At 36.8% G+C, this 16295-nt stretch overlaps 1 protein-coding gene and 1 non-coding gene across 2 annotated transcripts; one reads left to right on the forward strand and one right to left on the reverse strand.

Moving 5' to 3' along the window:
* Positions 1-1172: 1172 nt before the first annotated feature.
* LOC145080794 (small nucleolar RNA R71) lies at positions 1173-1277 on the forward strand. The gene has a single exon (XR_013695378.1). It is a non-coding gene; the product is annotated as a small nucleolar RNA R71 (small nucleolar RNA).
* A 5703-nt stretch (positions 1278-6980) lies between these two features.
* Positions 6981-8667, reverse strand: LOC145066275 (epi-neemfruitin B 7-O-acetyltransferse L7AT-like). The gene is made up of 2 exons (XM_079013483.1): positions 8435-8667; positions 6981-8358 (listed from the first exon to the last, which is right to left on the reverse strand). The coding sequence occupies exons 1-2, from the start codon at positions 8665-8667 to the stop codon at positions 6981-6983; spliced, it is 1611 nt and encodes a 536-aa protein (XP_078869609.1).
* Positions 8668-16295: the final 7628 nt, after the last annotated feature.

Here is a 16295-nt window from a genome sequence, read left to right on the forward strand (position 1 = left end):
TTCTCTCAATATCGCTTTAGAACTCTACTCACTAAGGATCACCTTGGAATTCTTTTCTAATTGTTGGTGAGTATCTAGTAAATCTTGCAAAAACTTTGCATATTCAGGAAATTGAGACAATGAATAAGTAAAAGGAGTGTTTATTGGAATATCCTTCACTTGTTTCATAAATTTAAATGTTCCTACTCCAATGGGTTAACATTAGCTCAAGACAGAAATGGAAGCGGAGGATGAAAAGTTTCAACATCAACAAAAATTATCTGATTAGACTTACCCCACGTCGTGAGCTTTGGATGCTCACGTCATGAGTTAGATGTTTCAGCCATAAATTTTTCTTCAATTTTTTTCTTCTTTTTGGCTGTGGTCCCGTGTAGATGTAGGTCAACTTCGAGGGCTTCTAGAAACTTAGATATGATATCTTCTTCAGTCTCGATCATCATAACATGTGGTTGAGGCTTTTTCTCGGGAATTTTGGAGATAGTCTTTCATTAACCAAAGTGGTTAACTGTCCAAGTTGAGCTTCGATGTTTTGGATCGATACTTGATGATTTCTTAGCAAAGCTTGTTGGTCCCTCATGAGATTTTTATAGTCTCTTATCACCGCATCAGTCTCATCATGTCTTTTCTCTGAAGCTTCCATAAGTATAGTTAACATGGCCTCTAAATCGATGTTCTTTTCAGGTGGTGGTTGCTCGTTTTGATAAAATCCTCGGCCAGTTTGCCTATATTTTTCTTCTTTTTCCTTCTTATATTCATCATATGGCAACCACTATTTCTTTGGCTTCCTCTAATCTTCATCATATTTGTATCCACTTGAGTAACAAACTTGAGCCTTCTTACTCCCGTTCTCATCCAAGTGGCAATATTTGGTCAAGTGTGGACCATTGCATCTTTCACACCCAACTCTAATAGCATGTATCGATTGGTCCATCTTCATCATCCTACAGTCCATAGTGTTCAGCATAGCCATGTCTTCAGAAGTACCACTCCCAATTCCTTTCATTGCATCATGTCTAGGATTGTGATATTCACGTGAATGCTTGGAAAATTCTTAAATTAATTCCTTGATTTCTGTAGGATTTTTCTTTGTTAAAGGACCTTGAGAATCAAGGAGTTGCCTTTTCATGACATTAACCCCATCATAAAATATTGATACTTCTTGTTGCTCATTCAAATCATTTTGGGGACAATTTTATCAATCCCTTGTAGCGTTCCCACGCCTCGTAAAGTGATTCACCCGGTTGTTACTCAAAAATTGCTATGGCCTTCTTGAGTTTAGCAACTTTTGAAGGTGGGAAAAAGTGTTCTAGAAATTTCTCACTCATTTGTGCCCAAGTAGTAATTTTACCGGTTGGAAGTGCCTTCAACCAATCCTTTGCAGCTCCGTTGAAGGTTATAGGTAGCATTCTAAGAAACATTGTAGTGCGTGGAACATTTAAGATGTTGAAGTAATACACAATGTAATTGACTTCATAAAGGTGTTTGTATGCATCCTCATGATCTTTCCCGGAAAATGGAACTTCCTTTAGCACGGACAGAATGTGTTCCTTTAGCTCGAATGTTGTTGCCGCTAGAATCGCAGTTAGCACTAGAACAGGATCGCATCCTTCTTTATTGGTTTCTGATTCGAAATTAGATTCGTGAAGATTAGGATTTTTCTTAAAGCTTTCTAACTTGCATTCGTTCTTTGTAGAATTTCTTGATTCACCCACGCTCTTCCCCATCTTCTTTTCGGAAACTGATTTAAGGTCTTTGAAAAGGTGATTTCTTTGGTTGGTTGGTTTCTCTGACGTTTTTGTCCGACTTTTTGTGAAGGGATGACTCTGGATCTACAAGCGGTGGTATCAATGGTGTGTTATATCATCGGATCATGAACTACTGCAATAGAAACAAAACTAAAAACGTAAAGCTGAAAAAAAACGAATTAAAAAAGCTTACTGACTGCTCACCATGACGTGGTAAAGAGCACGTTATGAGCTTTGGATGCTCACGTCGTGAGTTTAGTTCTAAAAAAAAATCTAATGCTAAAACTTAACTTTTTAAATGTTTTATCCCACGAAAATTATCAATTAACCTAAAACAAATAAATTTTAAACTAAATAGTTGTTCCCCGACAACGGCGTCAAAAACTTGATGTCACAATAAAATATTACTACACCTTATTTTACCTACTATGTAAGTAGTTATTCAACTAAAGGGAGTGTACTCTTTCGCAAATAGTATAGCACAAACAGTCGGGTATCGATCACAAGGAACATGTTTAATTGTCTAATTAATTTACAAAATACTAATCTAAGAAAAGCAAAAGAAAATTGGGTTTTTATCCGATTTTGCAAGTTCAGACAAACTTATTCCCTCAACTATCAAACTCAGTCAATGATTAAAACACTTATATTTAGTTCGAATCCACTGCTCCTCAATGGTTAGCTACTAATTATGGACAATTCATGTTGGTTACCAATTATTATGTTATTAGCAATTTAAGTCAAAATATACTAATGCCAAACTAATTCAGGTAGAACTATGAATGGTCACATATAATTTCACAAAGAATCAATTATTAATTATGGATAGAGTTATGTAAGATTGATTAAACAAACACAATTATAGTCAAGGTATATGTTCTCCAACATAGCCAAATTTAATAACTTTAATTACTTATTTAAGATTGGTTCCATTGTAGCTCAAGTAATCTAATGGTCACTAAATTACTAGGTGTCAAGTTCATGCAATTTAATATTTAAGTTACACAGAACATGAATTCAAGCAATTTAAGTATCAAATATTAGCATGCTAGGTATTAACGATCAAACACAAACATTTAACCAACAAGTAAAATCCATAACTAATAAATTAATCCATCAGTTGAAGTTTCATCTAGCTAAACAGAAGCAGCTAGATTTAGCTACTCATGACAAAATTGAAACACACAAAATCAATTAATAAAAGCATTTTGAATGTACCAACTTAAGGTAAAGGTTATCATCTTCAATCTCTTCTACTTCCTTGGATGTTATTACTCAACTTCGCTAACTTAAACTCTTTCAGAAATCGACTTCAAAACCCTTCAATCTCCATTAGTTCTCCTAAATTCAGAAATTGACACTCATGTATGTGGTTGTCAGCTACAACATTCGTCTAACAAGACAAAACATACGATAATTTCTTATTTTATTCTTTATTCTCGACATCGATGAAGCATTGATGAGATACAAGCACCACCCTGTTTATTTTGTTTCACAGGGGGAGATTAAAATCGTATAGCTCGGTTATAAACTCCAAATATCTCCAAAATTCCCTACGAAAATACTAATGCAAGTTAAAATAAAATTGTATGTAGTATTAGGCTATACACTTATAATTTGGTTAAGTGTTAGTGTTTTATTTAAGTAAAATAAACACTTGATAACTACATTTGTATATTATTACAAGTACAATTACACTTATGTCAAGTTAACATTTCATGGATTATTCTCTTTCTGAATTTTATAAGTATCATTTTTATATAATTTGATAGTGGGTTAGTCTTATATAAAAAATTCATTTTTAAACTATACACAGAGTCAGCCTATGGAAGTCAACAAAAAATTTTATTGACGTAGTTCTAAATTTGTGTATTATCAGGTAATTAAAAGCTAGAGGGTTTTGACACCGGTCCTTTGGAAGTTATATTTCCTCACTTTTGTGATGATCTTTCCGGTCAAGCCTTATGTTGTTTTACAATATGTTTGTTGAACTATTTCAAGTAGTATTTTCAAACATTTGAATAATTAAATTTAGCACCAACACTTTGAAATTTTTTAATATATTGCTTTAAGTATTGCAATGTTTAATATATGTTTGTTGACTATGATGCAATGACAATGTCGCACCTTCGTTGTTTCCGCTCTCGGTCAAACGTGTGACAGCTTGATTATAGAAATATGACACATGTCATTATTTCAGATGTATAGGAATATAAGTAGGAGGAAAAGGTAGGATGATATTTAATTTCTCTTATAAAAAATAGTAAAGTAAAGAGAAAGGCGGACTTGATTCCACTATGGGTACTATTAAATGAAATGAAATTAAGTGAAATTTGAATATTACGTAACCTTTCAGTGTTATAAAACTACAACTTTTTAAATTTCATTATTTTAAATTTAAAGAATCATATATTTGAATTTTAGTTTATTTCAGCGACATGCAGACATTTGACATTCCTCTTATACTACATATTTCTACATTTGTTCTGCATATTGCAAATCTTTTGCCTCTAAAAACCAACACTTAAGTTTATATGAAATTTTGATTTTCACATTGTGTTTTTTTTCAATTAACTCACTAAGTTTATAATTTTGTTTCATTTTTAACCAAATTTGCTAAGTCTCAAATATTTGCCAACTAGAATTATATTTCTTGTCAACTAAGCAAAAAGTTGAACTAACTTTCCATCATAGTTGAAGCGGTTTATATACCGAGAGTGGTGTAAGCAAAGTAAGGAGGGTAAGCAAAGTAAGGAAATTGGCCAACCTAAGATCTCACAAAAGAAAATATTTTTTGTCTTTCTTACACCACTCTTGTAACACCCGAAATCAGAAAGGTCAAGAAAGGAAAGGAAAAACCCTAAGTTATAGAGGGTTGACTCGTCAAGTCCAGGGAGGAGCTCGGCAAGTCGGAGCGGGATCCGGGTGTAAAGCAAGTAACTGACTCCGCGAGTTGGCAAGTGGACTCGACGAGTCAGGTCTGGGTTGGGAAACCCTAATTTCGGGACTTGGTACCCTATTTAAGCGTCTTAATCTCTTTCCTAGGGGTCATTGGTGGCCCTATAGTCCAAAACCAGAAACCCTAAACCTCCATTGTTGCTCAACCAAGTTTTCTTGCCAACTTTGGGTGATTTGAAGGAAGAAGGAAGAAGGCACTCATTGGGGATTCAAGATGTGGCAGTAGATCCAGAGTTTGTGGGGTCTTCCAGAGCATTTGAGGTAATGAATCGTTAACTTCCCTCTTTTGTTTAATAGATCAACCTTGGCTATGTGATTTGGGGATTTTATGCCATGCTTAAGAACTATTTCAAGTTAGAAGCCTAGATCTGAAGTTGCTACTTCAGATCTGAGTGTATCTTGGCCTAGAAAGTCATAAAGCATCTGTTCTTGGGATGATAGTGAAGCCTCCTTGTCTTAAACCCTAGTTTGGATTGTTTTAAGCCTGGATCTCTTGATCTACACGTAAAGTTGGCCACTTTACGTGGGGGATAGGCCTTAGAAGTATGGATCTACGAGTTGGAAGCCCTGTTTGGCTCGAAAAGCCACTGCATGGATTAAGGACTGAATAGACTCGGCGAGTCCTTTGAGTGGACTCGGCGAGTAGTATGAAGATGGAGATGAACTCGACGAGTTGGATGAACAACTCAGCGAGTCTGTTGAAGATTGCCTTGGACTCGACGAGTCTGTTCATGGACTCGGCGAGTCAGGTCGCATGGTCCCAAACCCTTCGAGTTAAGACTCGAATCAGTGAGTCGGGTGGAGACTCAGCGGGTTGGATAGGTTAGGATTCGGGAATAGTTGACTCGGCGAGTCATGGACTGACTCGGCAAGTCGAGCCGCGAATAGAAAGACCCTGAGCAGATGAACTCGGCGAGTCATTAGGTGGACTCGGCGAGTAGGGTTGACCTGGAATGTTGACTTTGACCAGAGTTGACTTAGTTGACCTTTGGAGATCAGTTGGACTAAGTGTCATACTGATATTGGTAGCTCGTGGAGCTGAAGAAGCAGCGGCTCGGGGGATTGTCGATCAGCAGCCAGAGGACTATTAGCAGCAGCAGTTCAGCAGTATCAGGTGAGTTTCCTTCCAGTAGGAACGGGTCTAAGGCCACAATGCCAGCCCGCTCAGTTAGTCGTAGTTTCTGGACTTCGGTCCAATGCAGTAGTTAGTATGTTTGACGCCTCCGTGGCTCAGACAGGATTTATGTGTTATGCTAATTGATATGTTATGCTATGCTGTGTTCAGTCAGTCAGCTTCGGACTTCGGTCCGATGGAGGGGACAAGGTCCCAGTTAGTCAGCTTCGGGCTTCGGTCCGATGGAGGGGACAAGGTCCCAATTAGTCAGCTTCGGACTTCGGTCCGATGGAGGGGACAAGGTCCCAGTTACTCAGCTTCGGACTTCGGTCCGATGGAGGGGACAAGGTCCCAGTTAGTCAGCTTCGGACTTCGGTCCGATGGAGGGGACAAGGTCCCAGTTAGTCAGCTTCGGACTTCAGTCCGATGTAGGGGACAAGGTCCCAGTCAGTCAGCTTCGAACTTCGGTCCGATGGAGTGGGCAAGGCCCAGTATGTGCTTTATATGTTATTGCATGGTATGTGTTAGATGGGGGGAGCTCACTAAGCTTCGTGCTTACGGTTTTCAGTTTTGGTTTCAGGTATTCAGTTTTCAAAAGAGGAGCTCGGGAAGATTGCAGTGCACACACCATAGTCAGATAGTCTGGGAATTTTTGACTCTGATAATGATATTATGTTTTGAATTAAAACTCGAGAATTTATGTTATGACTTATGATACAGTTTTATAAATATGATTTTAGTAATGTTTTTAAAGAAATTTTTGGTTGTGATTTTTGAATCGTTACAACTCTAAGAAGATGGTCCGATAAGATCTCACAAAAAAAATCTTACACCACTATAGGATGACGAACCACTTGAGAGATACATTGGAAAGTTATTGTACATAATAAGAAAATAACAGAAGAAAAAAATAAAGGAAAGTTGGTAGACATATGGTTGTTGCTTAGTTAACAATAGAGATGTTGAGATCGGAGACGACAGGCCCCACATCCATGGGAAGAAAATTTCATCGTCTCTTTATTATTAATTTTATCACGCTTTACAATTATACAAATATTGTATTCAAACATAAAACCTCTGTTGGAAATTTGTTCGTAAAAGTTTAACAAGCAGTCGTAGAAAATTTAGAACCGAAAAACTGACTACTTGAATAAACATTTGAGCTATAGAGGGCTAGGATCCACAGAAGCAAATGAAAGAAGGTCGGGATTACACTTAACTACATCCATCACCTGTTTTTCAAGTGTCACCCACACTTCAATACCATCACCGGTACATGAATCCATCATTATCATCCTGTTTAGAAAGATAGGAATATCTTCGTTCAAGTTCCCTGTACATGCCCAGACAGGTTTACCCCATCCAAAATCGGCTTCACTGGTTCCAAAATTACACATGCTCGTAGTCATATAGTACTCGGTTCCAAAGTTGGAAAATTTCTCCATTGAGGTTATAAGGCTTTCTATGAATCTAGCATACCCGTTTTGGTCTTTCAGTTCTTCAATCACTTGGCTGTTTACAGTTGCCACTGCTTTCTTTAGTTCAACTGCCATGGAAGATAGTTCAAGATCATTTGTGTCAGGATCAAAGCTGGCGCATGTGCCTAAAATATTGTTTCCGACTAGAGTTTCAGGCAATTCAGGTGAACATCGTGGCCGAATGTTCACTGGAAGATGTAGAACGGATGGCTTTGATTGTGTTTCGATGGTGATGCACTTCCATAGCAAAGCGAGAACAGCAACGATTCGACTGACCGGCTGATGTTTTGATGCTTTGGCTTTGAGCTCCCTCAAGGCCAAAGCATCGAAAACAAATCTTCTAGTTGTACATTTCCCATGCTTTAAATAAGCAGGGGAAATTGTTAAACACCATAGAGGAATATATGGTGCACACGGCAACAATGGGTTTTGTGGGAACATCGATGATGAAACAAAACTAGGATTAACCAGATTCGGGTCTCGTCGAGCAATGGCTGCCCAAGATTTCAAGAATGTCGCATAACTACTTCCATCTACAAGTTTATGGTTATGTTGCACAGTAATAGCAACACCACCACAGTTAAAGAAGTTAACTTGCACCATTGAAACATAAGATCCCAGATATTGTTCATTCAGGACACAATCAACAACGGGTATCAACTGTTGCAGGAACTTATTATCGGGTTCTTTAAGAACATTCTCCAGCCGATCATCAACTCTAGTCTCGACGAAATACACACCTTTATCGTTACAATCAATATGAAGCTCGCTTGCAACCTTCCCTGCAAACGGGAAGAACCGAGTAAGGGTTTCTGATAGTGATTTCTTCAAATGATTTGATCGTTCGCATATGATATCCTCCGCATTCTTGTTGTCTTTAATGTTATGATTTGGATAGAAGAAAGTAAATGGGTGGTAGTTAGAGATCTGGATCTGATCAAACATGGAAAGCTTGTAATATCTATGATTTTGAGGAGTTGGAGACGATGGTTTTATGTCTATTTTGGAAATAACTTTGATTTTGGCCTTCCATTCTTCAGTTTTCAGGTTTGATTCACCATAACTACCACAGTTTACCGAAAAAAAAAACGATGTTATTAGTTTATCGTGAGTACGAATCTTATATTTTGAATCTATACCTGCCGTTACTATCCATGGGATTTTCCGTAGTAGACATAAAGCAAAAGGTTGTGTCTAAATTCACATGCCTTCTAGTTATACCTCCATTATCCCCCGATGGAGCAGTTCTATAGATAAAACTGGTTGGGCTGCCTGATAAGATGTAAGCACCAGTACGGTAATGGTGGTTTAAACAAGAAGCTGTTAACCGTGATGCAGAACCGTATAACGTAGACAGAATGGAACAACTCATGGTCTTGGATTTCGTTTTTGCGATTAGACTGCTTCCCTCCTCAAGAATCCGTTATATATATATATATATATATATATATATATATATATATATATATATATATATATATATATATATATATATATATATATATATATATATATATATATGGTGAGATCGGTGTTGAGAAATCATTGTTTCCCAAAAACCTAACAACTAAAGGTGAAACGTGGATTAAAATTTACTCATTAAAAATATTATCGTCATCTTACTATTCTGGTTTAAAATTTTGTATTATTGGAAATATTAAAAAAATCTCTGAGATTAACATTAGAAATCAATTTTTCAGAATTTTTATAAAAATAATAATTTTTGATTTTTTTAATTGCAGATATTATAATTTGTTTCAGAAAACATAAATTTTTAGAAAAAAGTTAAAAAAAACATTTTTTTAAAACAATAAATTTTATAAACTTAGTAAATTTAAAAATATATATATATATATAAAAAAAAAAAAAAAAAAAAAAAAAAAAAAAAAACAGGAATATAAAAAAGAAAAAAAAAACTACAATTTTTTTAACCAAAAAATCAACGTTTTAGGAGCATATTTGCATATTTTTCCATGTGAATGTATACATATTTTTTATACTATAATATTCGTAAGAAAAAAAACACACACACATACACACATTTTGCGTATAGATCTATACTGGATTGACTATCCTACACCTTACTGTTAGCTACAGTGGGACCGGCAGGTCTTCGGTGCCAAACGTCATACCTTTTGATGACTTCCATTGTCGTGTTTTCCAGTCGATAGTATGGTACAATTAATCACATAATACTTTGATATAAATCCAATTTAAAGTAATTAGTACGATAGTAGTCACTTATACAATACTACAGTTCTTACACTTTACGAATGACAAATACAAAAGGATACAATGAAAATAATTATATTATATTCCTTATTACCTTTACCTTGTGACATATTCACATAAACGATGAGGTAGAATATAGTTTTATAATAATAGTTAGACAGGGAAAAATAGTCACACTTATAGTGATTTGCATACTTTCAAAACGGTTGAGTCTTGGTAGAAGACTACTTTTTATACTAGTAGGAAATATGGGATTTTCTAGGGTTTTCAAATGTTTACAAATACTTACAAACATTTTCGGTGATACAAACTTTTCCTCAAGCATTTTCAAGTCTTTTCTTTACAGTTTTACAAATCAAAGACACATAAATACTTATGAATTCACCAGCTTTATTGCTGATACTCGCTTTCAAATTAACTTGTATTCTCAGGTCACAAATAGACAGGTACGACGACCAGGTTTTGTGAAGACGGAGTAGTCAAGACTCGTCTTTCATTTTGAATATTCATTATGTTGTTTATTACTATGAAAGAACACACTTGTAATTAAAATTATACTATTAATGCAATGGATGATGTTGTTGCTTGTTTACTACTTTATATTGTTGTGATACATTACATGATGTCCTCCGCCATAGAACGTTTCCGCCGTTCTTGGTTTTGGGGTGTGACAGATTGGTATTAGAGCATTGTTTATAGTGAATTGAGTATATCAACCCATAAAAGATATACAGATTATAAATACAATGGGAATAAAAATACTCTGACCAAGATTTTATACTTTTAAATAATAAAATATTTAACTAAGTATACATACCTGCATTCATACTAAAATCCGTGTCACAATGACAAGAACAAAAGTATTACAATTGTTGAATATCACAAGTAAGCTCGGGGATGTATGGTCAGTCTTGGGAGTGGCATAGCCTAATCAACTATGCTGGTCCGAGGATTGACATGCCCAAGAATGGTTGTGATGTGGCAACAAGACTAAAAACTTACCAACACTACCACAATGAGAACATTAAAACAGAATATAAGTCTAAAATACTATAGGAGTATTTTGTGTTACTATAATTACTTATCTGAGAACTAAAAAGGTCTTTATCAAGTAGGTCAATAGTTGTTAAGTGGATACGCTAAGGTTATATGAAATTTAGGTGTTATAGACTCAGAATCCGTGACCTTTGCTTTACTTCCTGTCCTCGTTGGGTTGTGGATTTGGAGTTAGGGTAACCTATTCGAAGGACTATCCTGCTTTGATTTCATATAACTGGTATACACTGCACAACTATTGACATAACTGATAAAGATCATCTAATAATTATCTAGTTAGTTCGTCTAATAATTATTTCCTTACCCCAATTCTCGCGTAGATAACATAGCTGGACTCCATCCCCACGGCAACCCATACCTTCCGAAGGAAGGCAATGCTGGATGGTTTGGAGAAGAACCCGAGAATGATCATCTGATCCCTTTGAATGATCACCATTCTGAAGACCTTTCGGATGATGATAACTCCGAACCCAAGGTTGAGAACCTACCGCCAGAACTCCCATTCCAAATCCTAACCCTCGTCCGACTTTTCATGGCCCGACACCTCCTTGGGTGGAATGCTTGGAAACATGGAGCGAAGATCAAAATCAACCTATTCTGTTTAATGGAGACCGAAGCTTCTACAAGTTAACCGAAGGGGGCTCAACAGATAGAGTCCTACCAATCCTATTCCATAGAGTTGCCCGAAACAAAATCCAGGGCAGGGCGACTCTCCATCGTATCGAAGAGGTTAACACCAATGCAAGAATGCATACCATCCGCACCAATCGTCTTGAAAACACCCATGAGAGATCAGAGAGAAACCATGAGACCCTACTGCAAGCACTAGCTAAAACTCGAGCTGAAGTCATAGAGCTCCGAGTACGCCAGAGGGTCTACAAAAGATACCTGCTTGATATGGAACGTCAACTAGCTGAACTAAGGGTTCACCATAGGGGTGACCGTCGCTAGTAGAAAATGCTTTACTTTCCTTCTTTGTTTTAAAGAACCGTGTTCCTGTCTATCTTCTATGTAGCACTTTTCTATGTGACTACCTTCTACTGTAAGTACTTTTACTTAGGCCTTTATGCTGTCAAGGACTTTTATACTCCGGATGTGATGTAAGATGTGACAACCCAAAAATTTCTTTTCTGTATACCCACTCACTCCAACTGAAGTCAAAACTGTGCCTGCTAACTTTCAAACTTTTTGGAATAAGTTTGAGTGTTTTAAAGTTGGTGCTTCAGAAGATACCAGGAGAGAGGATACCCTAGGGTTATTATGTAGCAATAAGTGCCCAAAACATCAAGAGTTTGGAGTTTACGGTCCAAAATGGTAGTGGGACCGTAAACCCTAAAGACTATATAAGTGAGACTTAGATATTTTATTCACTTTTTCACATTTCCAAGACTAGAGCCATTTTTCTCTCAAGTATCATCCCATTTTTCTTCAAAATCTTCAACTTGTAAGTGTTTCTAGCCCTAATATGTTTAGATCAAGTGTTAAACATCAAGAAATCATCCAAATACCCCAAGGAAAAGGTGTTCACGGCCCAAGATCGTCTTGGACCGTGAACACTAAAAATGAGGCCAAAGTGAGGCCAAAGTGTGTCTTATGTCCCTATAGACCTTGGAACCAAAAATAGAAACTACCCTTGACATGTTTAGACCTTAGGAGCATCAAGAAAACACCCAAAGATCACAAGGAACAAGTGTTTACGGCCTAAGAATCTTCTTGGACCGTAAACCCTAAAAAGGGTGCTAAAGTGTCCCTATTCTCTTGCCAAACCTTGGAAACAAATCTAGAACCTTCCTTTGATGTGTTTAGCACATGAAAACCACCAAAATGTCCCATTTATATGTGTTTACAGTTTAGGGATCTCCCAAAACCCTAAACACCCCAAAGGCATGTTTTAATGCCCTAAACTCTTCCCTTAAGCCTAGAAACTAGCCTAGACCTTTACCTTGAAGTGTTTAAGACTTGAAAACATCATTTGACCATAAACCATTTGGGTTTACTACCGTAAACCCAAAGACAAATGGTCCAAAAACCGTAAACCTCATAAAGGGGTGATATGTTGCCCTAATCACTTCCTAAGGCTAAGACTTGAAGTTAGGATGCTTCAAAATGACTTCTAGGACTTCAAAGCACAAATTGGTCAAAAGGACATGAGTTTACGGCAGTAAACTCATGGGTTTACGACCGTAAACTCAATTGGAGTTGGTCCCAAAACTGTAAACACCATTAAGTGCCTTTTCACTTCCCTTTGTTGAATCACATGTGATTCCAACACTTAACCAAGGTGTTTCCTAGTCCCAGAAGGTGTTTCCTTTCATATAGTTGTTAATAAACACTATATTCATGTCGATATGTGTCCATATATGTCATTTAGGACTTGTTGTGACTCGGGACTTCATTCTTGGAACTTCTCATCCATACACGCATACCCATTTGAATCACCCACATCAGGTGAGTTCATACCCCGTAATGAATCTTTTAACTATTTTAACTGTTTTAAGGGGGGAATACAGGTTGAACACAATGATAATTGTGTAAATGTTTATTGTTAAACATCTTTCAAAATGTTACTTATGTTATTTATAAGTTGTCAAAACATTTCAAAACTCGTTTAAAGTTGTGTTACTTTATAGTTATACAAAACTCCGTTTTTAAAGTAAAAGCATAACTTAGTAGAGAAATGAGTCTTTTCAGTAACAGTCCAAGTAGAGCATTAGTAAACTATTATAGGTATAGTTTAGGAGAATGATATTCATTACTTCTACTACTATGAAGCACACAAAGAGTCAGTCCAGTTCATAAGTCTATACTAACGCAATACATTTACATAGATACGATATCAATACACGATAACAGAACAGAACATAATAAGGTGTTATAGCATGGGACAAGTTCAGGATATAATTATACTAATGAATCACAATGCATTGTAATAGTTATATTGGGTATACATGATCATAGTAATGTGGATGTTCGCAGCTTGCACTCATGCAGGGGTCACGTGTAGTTCCTAGAATCTCTTGACAAGGGAGCGTTTAGCATAGGATCTAGCCATCACATTATGCCTTAACTGTCACACCCCCAAAACCGGTGAACGGCGGAAACATTCTGGGGTGGAGGACGTCATGTATAGTATCACAACAATGTAAAGTAGTAAACAAGCAACAACATCATCCATTACATTAATAGTATAATTTCATACAAGTGTGTTCTGTCAAGTTATATAGACACCAAAAATTATATACATCAAAATAATAGAGGAGTCTTGAACAAGCTCCTTCTTCTCAAAATCCGGCACCTATACCTATCTACTGGTGACCTGAGAATACAAGTTATTTTGAAAGCGAGTATCAGCTTTAAAGCTGGTGAGATCATAAGTATGTTAGTGACTGCATTTGTATGAAATCATTTGTAAGATGTTTTGTAATGTATAAGTTCTGTTAAGTTTTGTATTGTTTGTATTTGTTTGAACTCTCCTAGAAAACCCTATGTTTTCTACTAAAAGTAGCCTTCTACCAAGGCATCTAGTATCTGTATGTGTGTCTCATGTAAGAGTGTGTCTTTTCCCAACTCCGACTATAACCAAAAATATAGTTTTTACATCACCGCGCATCGTGTGCATGATCACGAAGTGAATATAATGGGGAAATATTATAGTACTGTAGTGTTGTACTAAGTAACTACTGTTGTACTAAATACCTTAAGCAATTGTCATTTTTAAGGTAACATGTGATCGGCCTGTATCTTGCTACCGACTCAATGGTAAAACGACAATGTAAGAGGCCGTAAAAATGATGTTTGGCACCCGTAGACTTGCAAGTCCCACTGTAGCGAGCAGCAAGGTGTAGGATAGTCAATCCAGTATAGATCTATACACGAACTCATATGCTCCCCAATGAAGGAGATTCTGATACAAAAACAGTCATGGCAGGTAGTGCCATGCCCTGTTTAATGGCTCACATAACTGTGTTAATGTATATGTGTGCTAGCTGTATTGTGCGTTCTTTCTCTGTCTAGCCTGTATGTTTGTTTCTCGTCATAGTGTCTATTGTTTGTTTCTCCTCACTCTGTTTTCATGTTTGATTCTCATCATAGTATGTATTGACTCATGTATGAACTGACTCATTGTATGTTTCATTGTTCTAGTAATAGTATCTTCTTAAACTACCCTATGGTAGCTTACTAGTAATGTATGAACATGTTTGTATGCCCTTGCTACCCAAGGGCATGGAATTGGATGAATGAAATAACCTTTTATATCTATATACATATACATAATATATAACTAGGATTCAAACGACCTTCGGACAACTAACCTTGATACCCTAAGACCACATCAAACAAGAACAGGAAGCAGGGTAGACTAGCAGTCCTAAGTCCTTTCAATCCTACTTATATAACTATATTTATACAGATACACAGAATATAAGTTTAAAAGAGTTTAAGTAAAAGTATTTGACAATTAAAGGAGTTTGTAAGAACATTTGAGGTAAAATAGTTTGATAAATAGTTTGGAAAGTAAGAAAAACCATTTGCTTGGTAGTCATTAATCACATGTGGTTGATATAATAACTATAATTGTTCAACTTGTATTCCCCCCCCCCCCCCATAAAAGCATTTAAAATCATTTCAAAGATTAGTTTAGGGGTATGAACTCACCTGTAGTGAGTGGTTCTGATGACAATGTTGGATCTGTTGCTAAGTATCAAGTGGTGACTTGAGTACACACGCGAATCCTATTTAGCATATATTGGCACATATATGAATATAATTAGTGTTATGAACAACAAATTAACGAATTGGGACCACCTTAGGAACTAGTAAACACTTATTTTGAAGTGTTACAACCATAAATGATTGTATGAAGGGTTAAAAGGCTATACTAGAGAGTGTATGGCCAAAATACACACTATATGTGTGTGTGCGGCCAGGTGTGCTGCCAGCACATATGTGAGGCCATGTGTGCGGCCTGGTGTGCTGCCAGAAAACACGGTGTTCTTGGTGTTCTTGGTGAAAGATGTTACCTTTCCGGATGATACTTGAGAGGATTATCGAGTCCTAGCTTTGTAAGAGTGTAAGAAATGATCATATGACCAAGGATGGTACTTATAGGAGGGTGTGTGCGGTTGGAGGAGTGTATGGTTGGCATGTGTGCGGCTGGCTGGCCGCACACACTAGTGTACGGCCGCACACACCAGTTTTGGTGTGTTTAGCTCGTTTTTCCAATGCTACAACCAAACTAACCCATCCTCCGACACGTATCTCAATTATACTAAGCTTTAAGCACTCTTTTAGACCCAAAACTTCATTATAAAATAGCAAAACGAAGCTAACTTTGATATAAAAGAAGAATGTAAGCTAGAAATTTCGGGTTGTCACATCATCCCCTCCTTAGAAGGAATTTCGTCCCGAAATTAGAATTTAAGCAAATAAGTAGTTACAAGCAATTAAGTAAAAAGATGAGGGTATTTCAGTTTCATTTGATCCTCTCGTTCCCAAGTGAATTCGGGTCCTCGCTTGGCACTCCAACGAACCTTCACTATTGGGATACGGCTTTGTTTCGTTTGCTTGACCTCTTGGTCCATGATCTCTACTGGTTCATCCACGAAGTTGAGGCTCTCGTTGATCTCGATTTCGTTGAGTGGGATTACAAGAGTCTCGTCGGACAGACACTTTTTCAAGTTCGATATGTGGAAGGTAGAATGTACGTTACCA

This window comes from Lactuca serriola, chromosome 1, assembly GCF_051521515.1.
Source record: "Lactuca serriola cultivar US96UC23 chromosome 1, Lser_US96UC23_V15, whole genome shotgun sequence".
NCBI classification, from domain to species: Eukaryota; Viridiplantae; Streptophyta; class Magnoliopsida; order Asterales; family Asteraceae; genus Lactuca; species Lactuca serriola.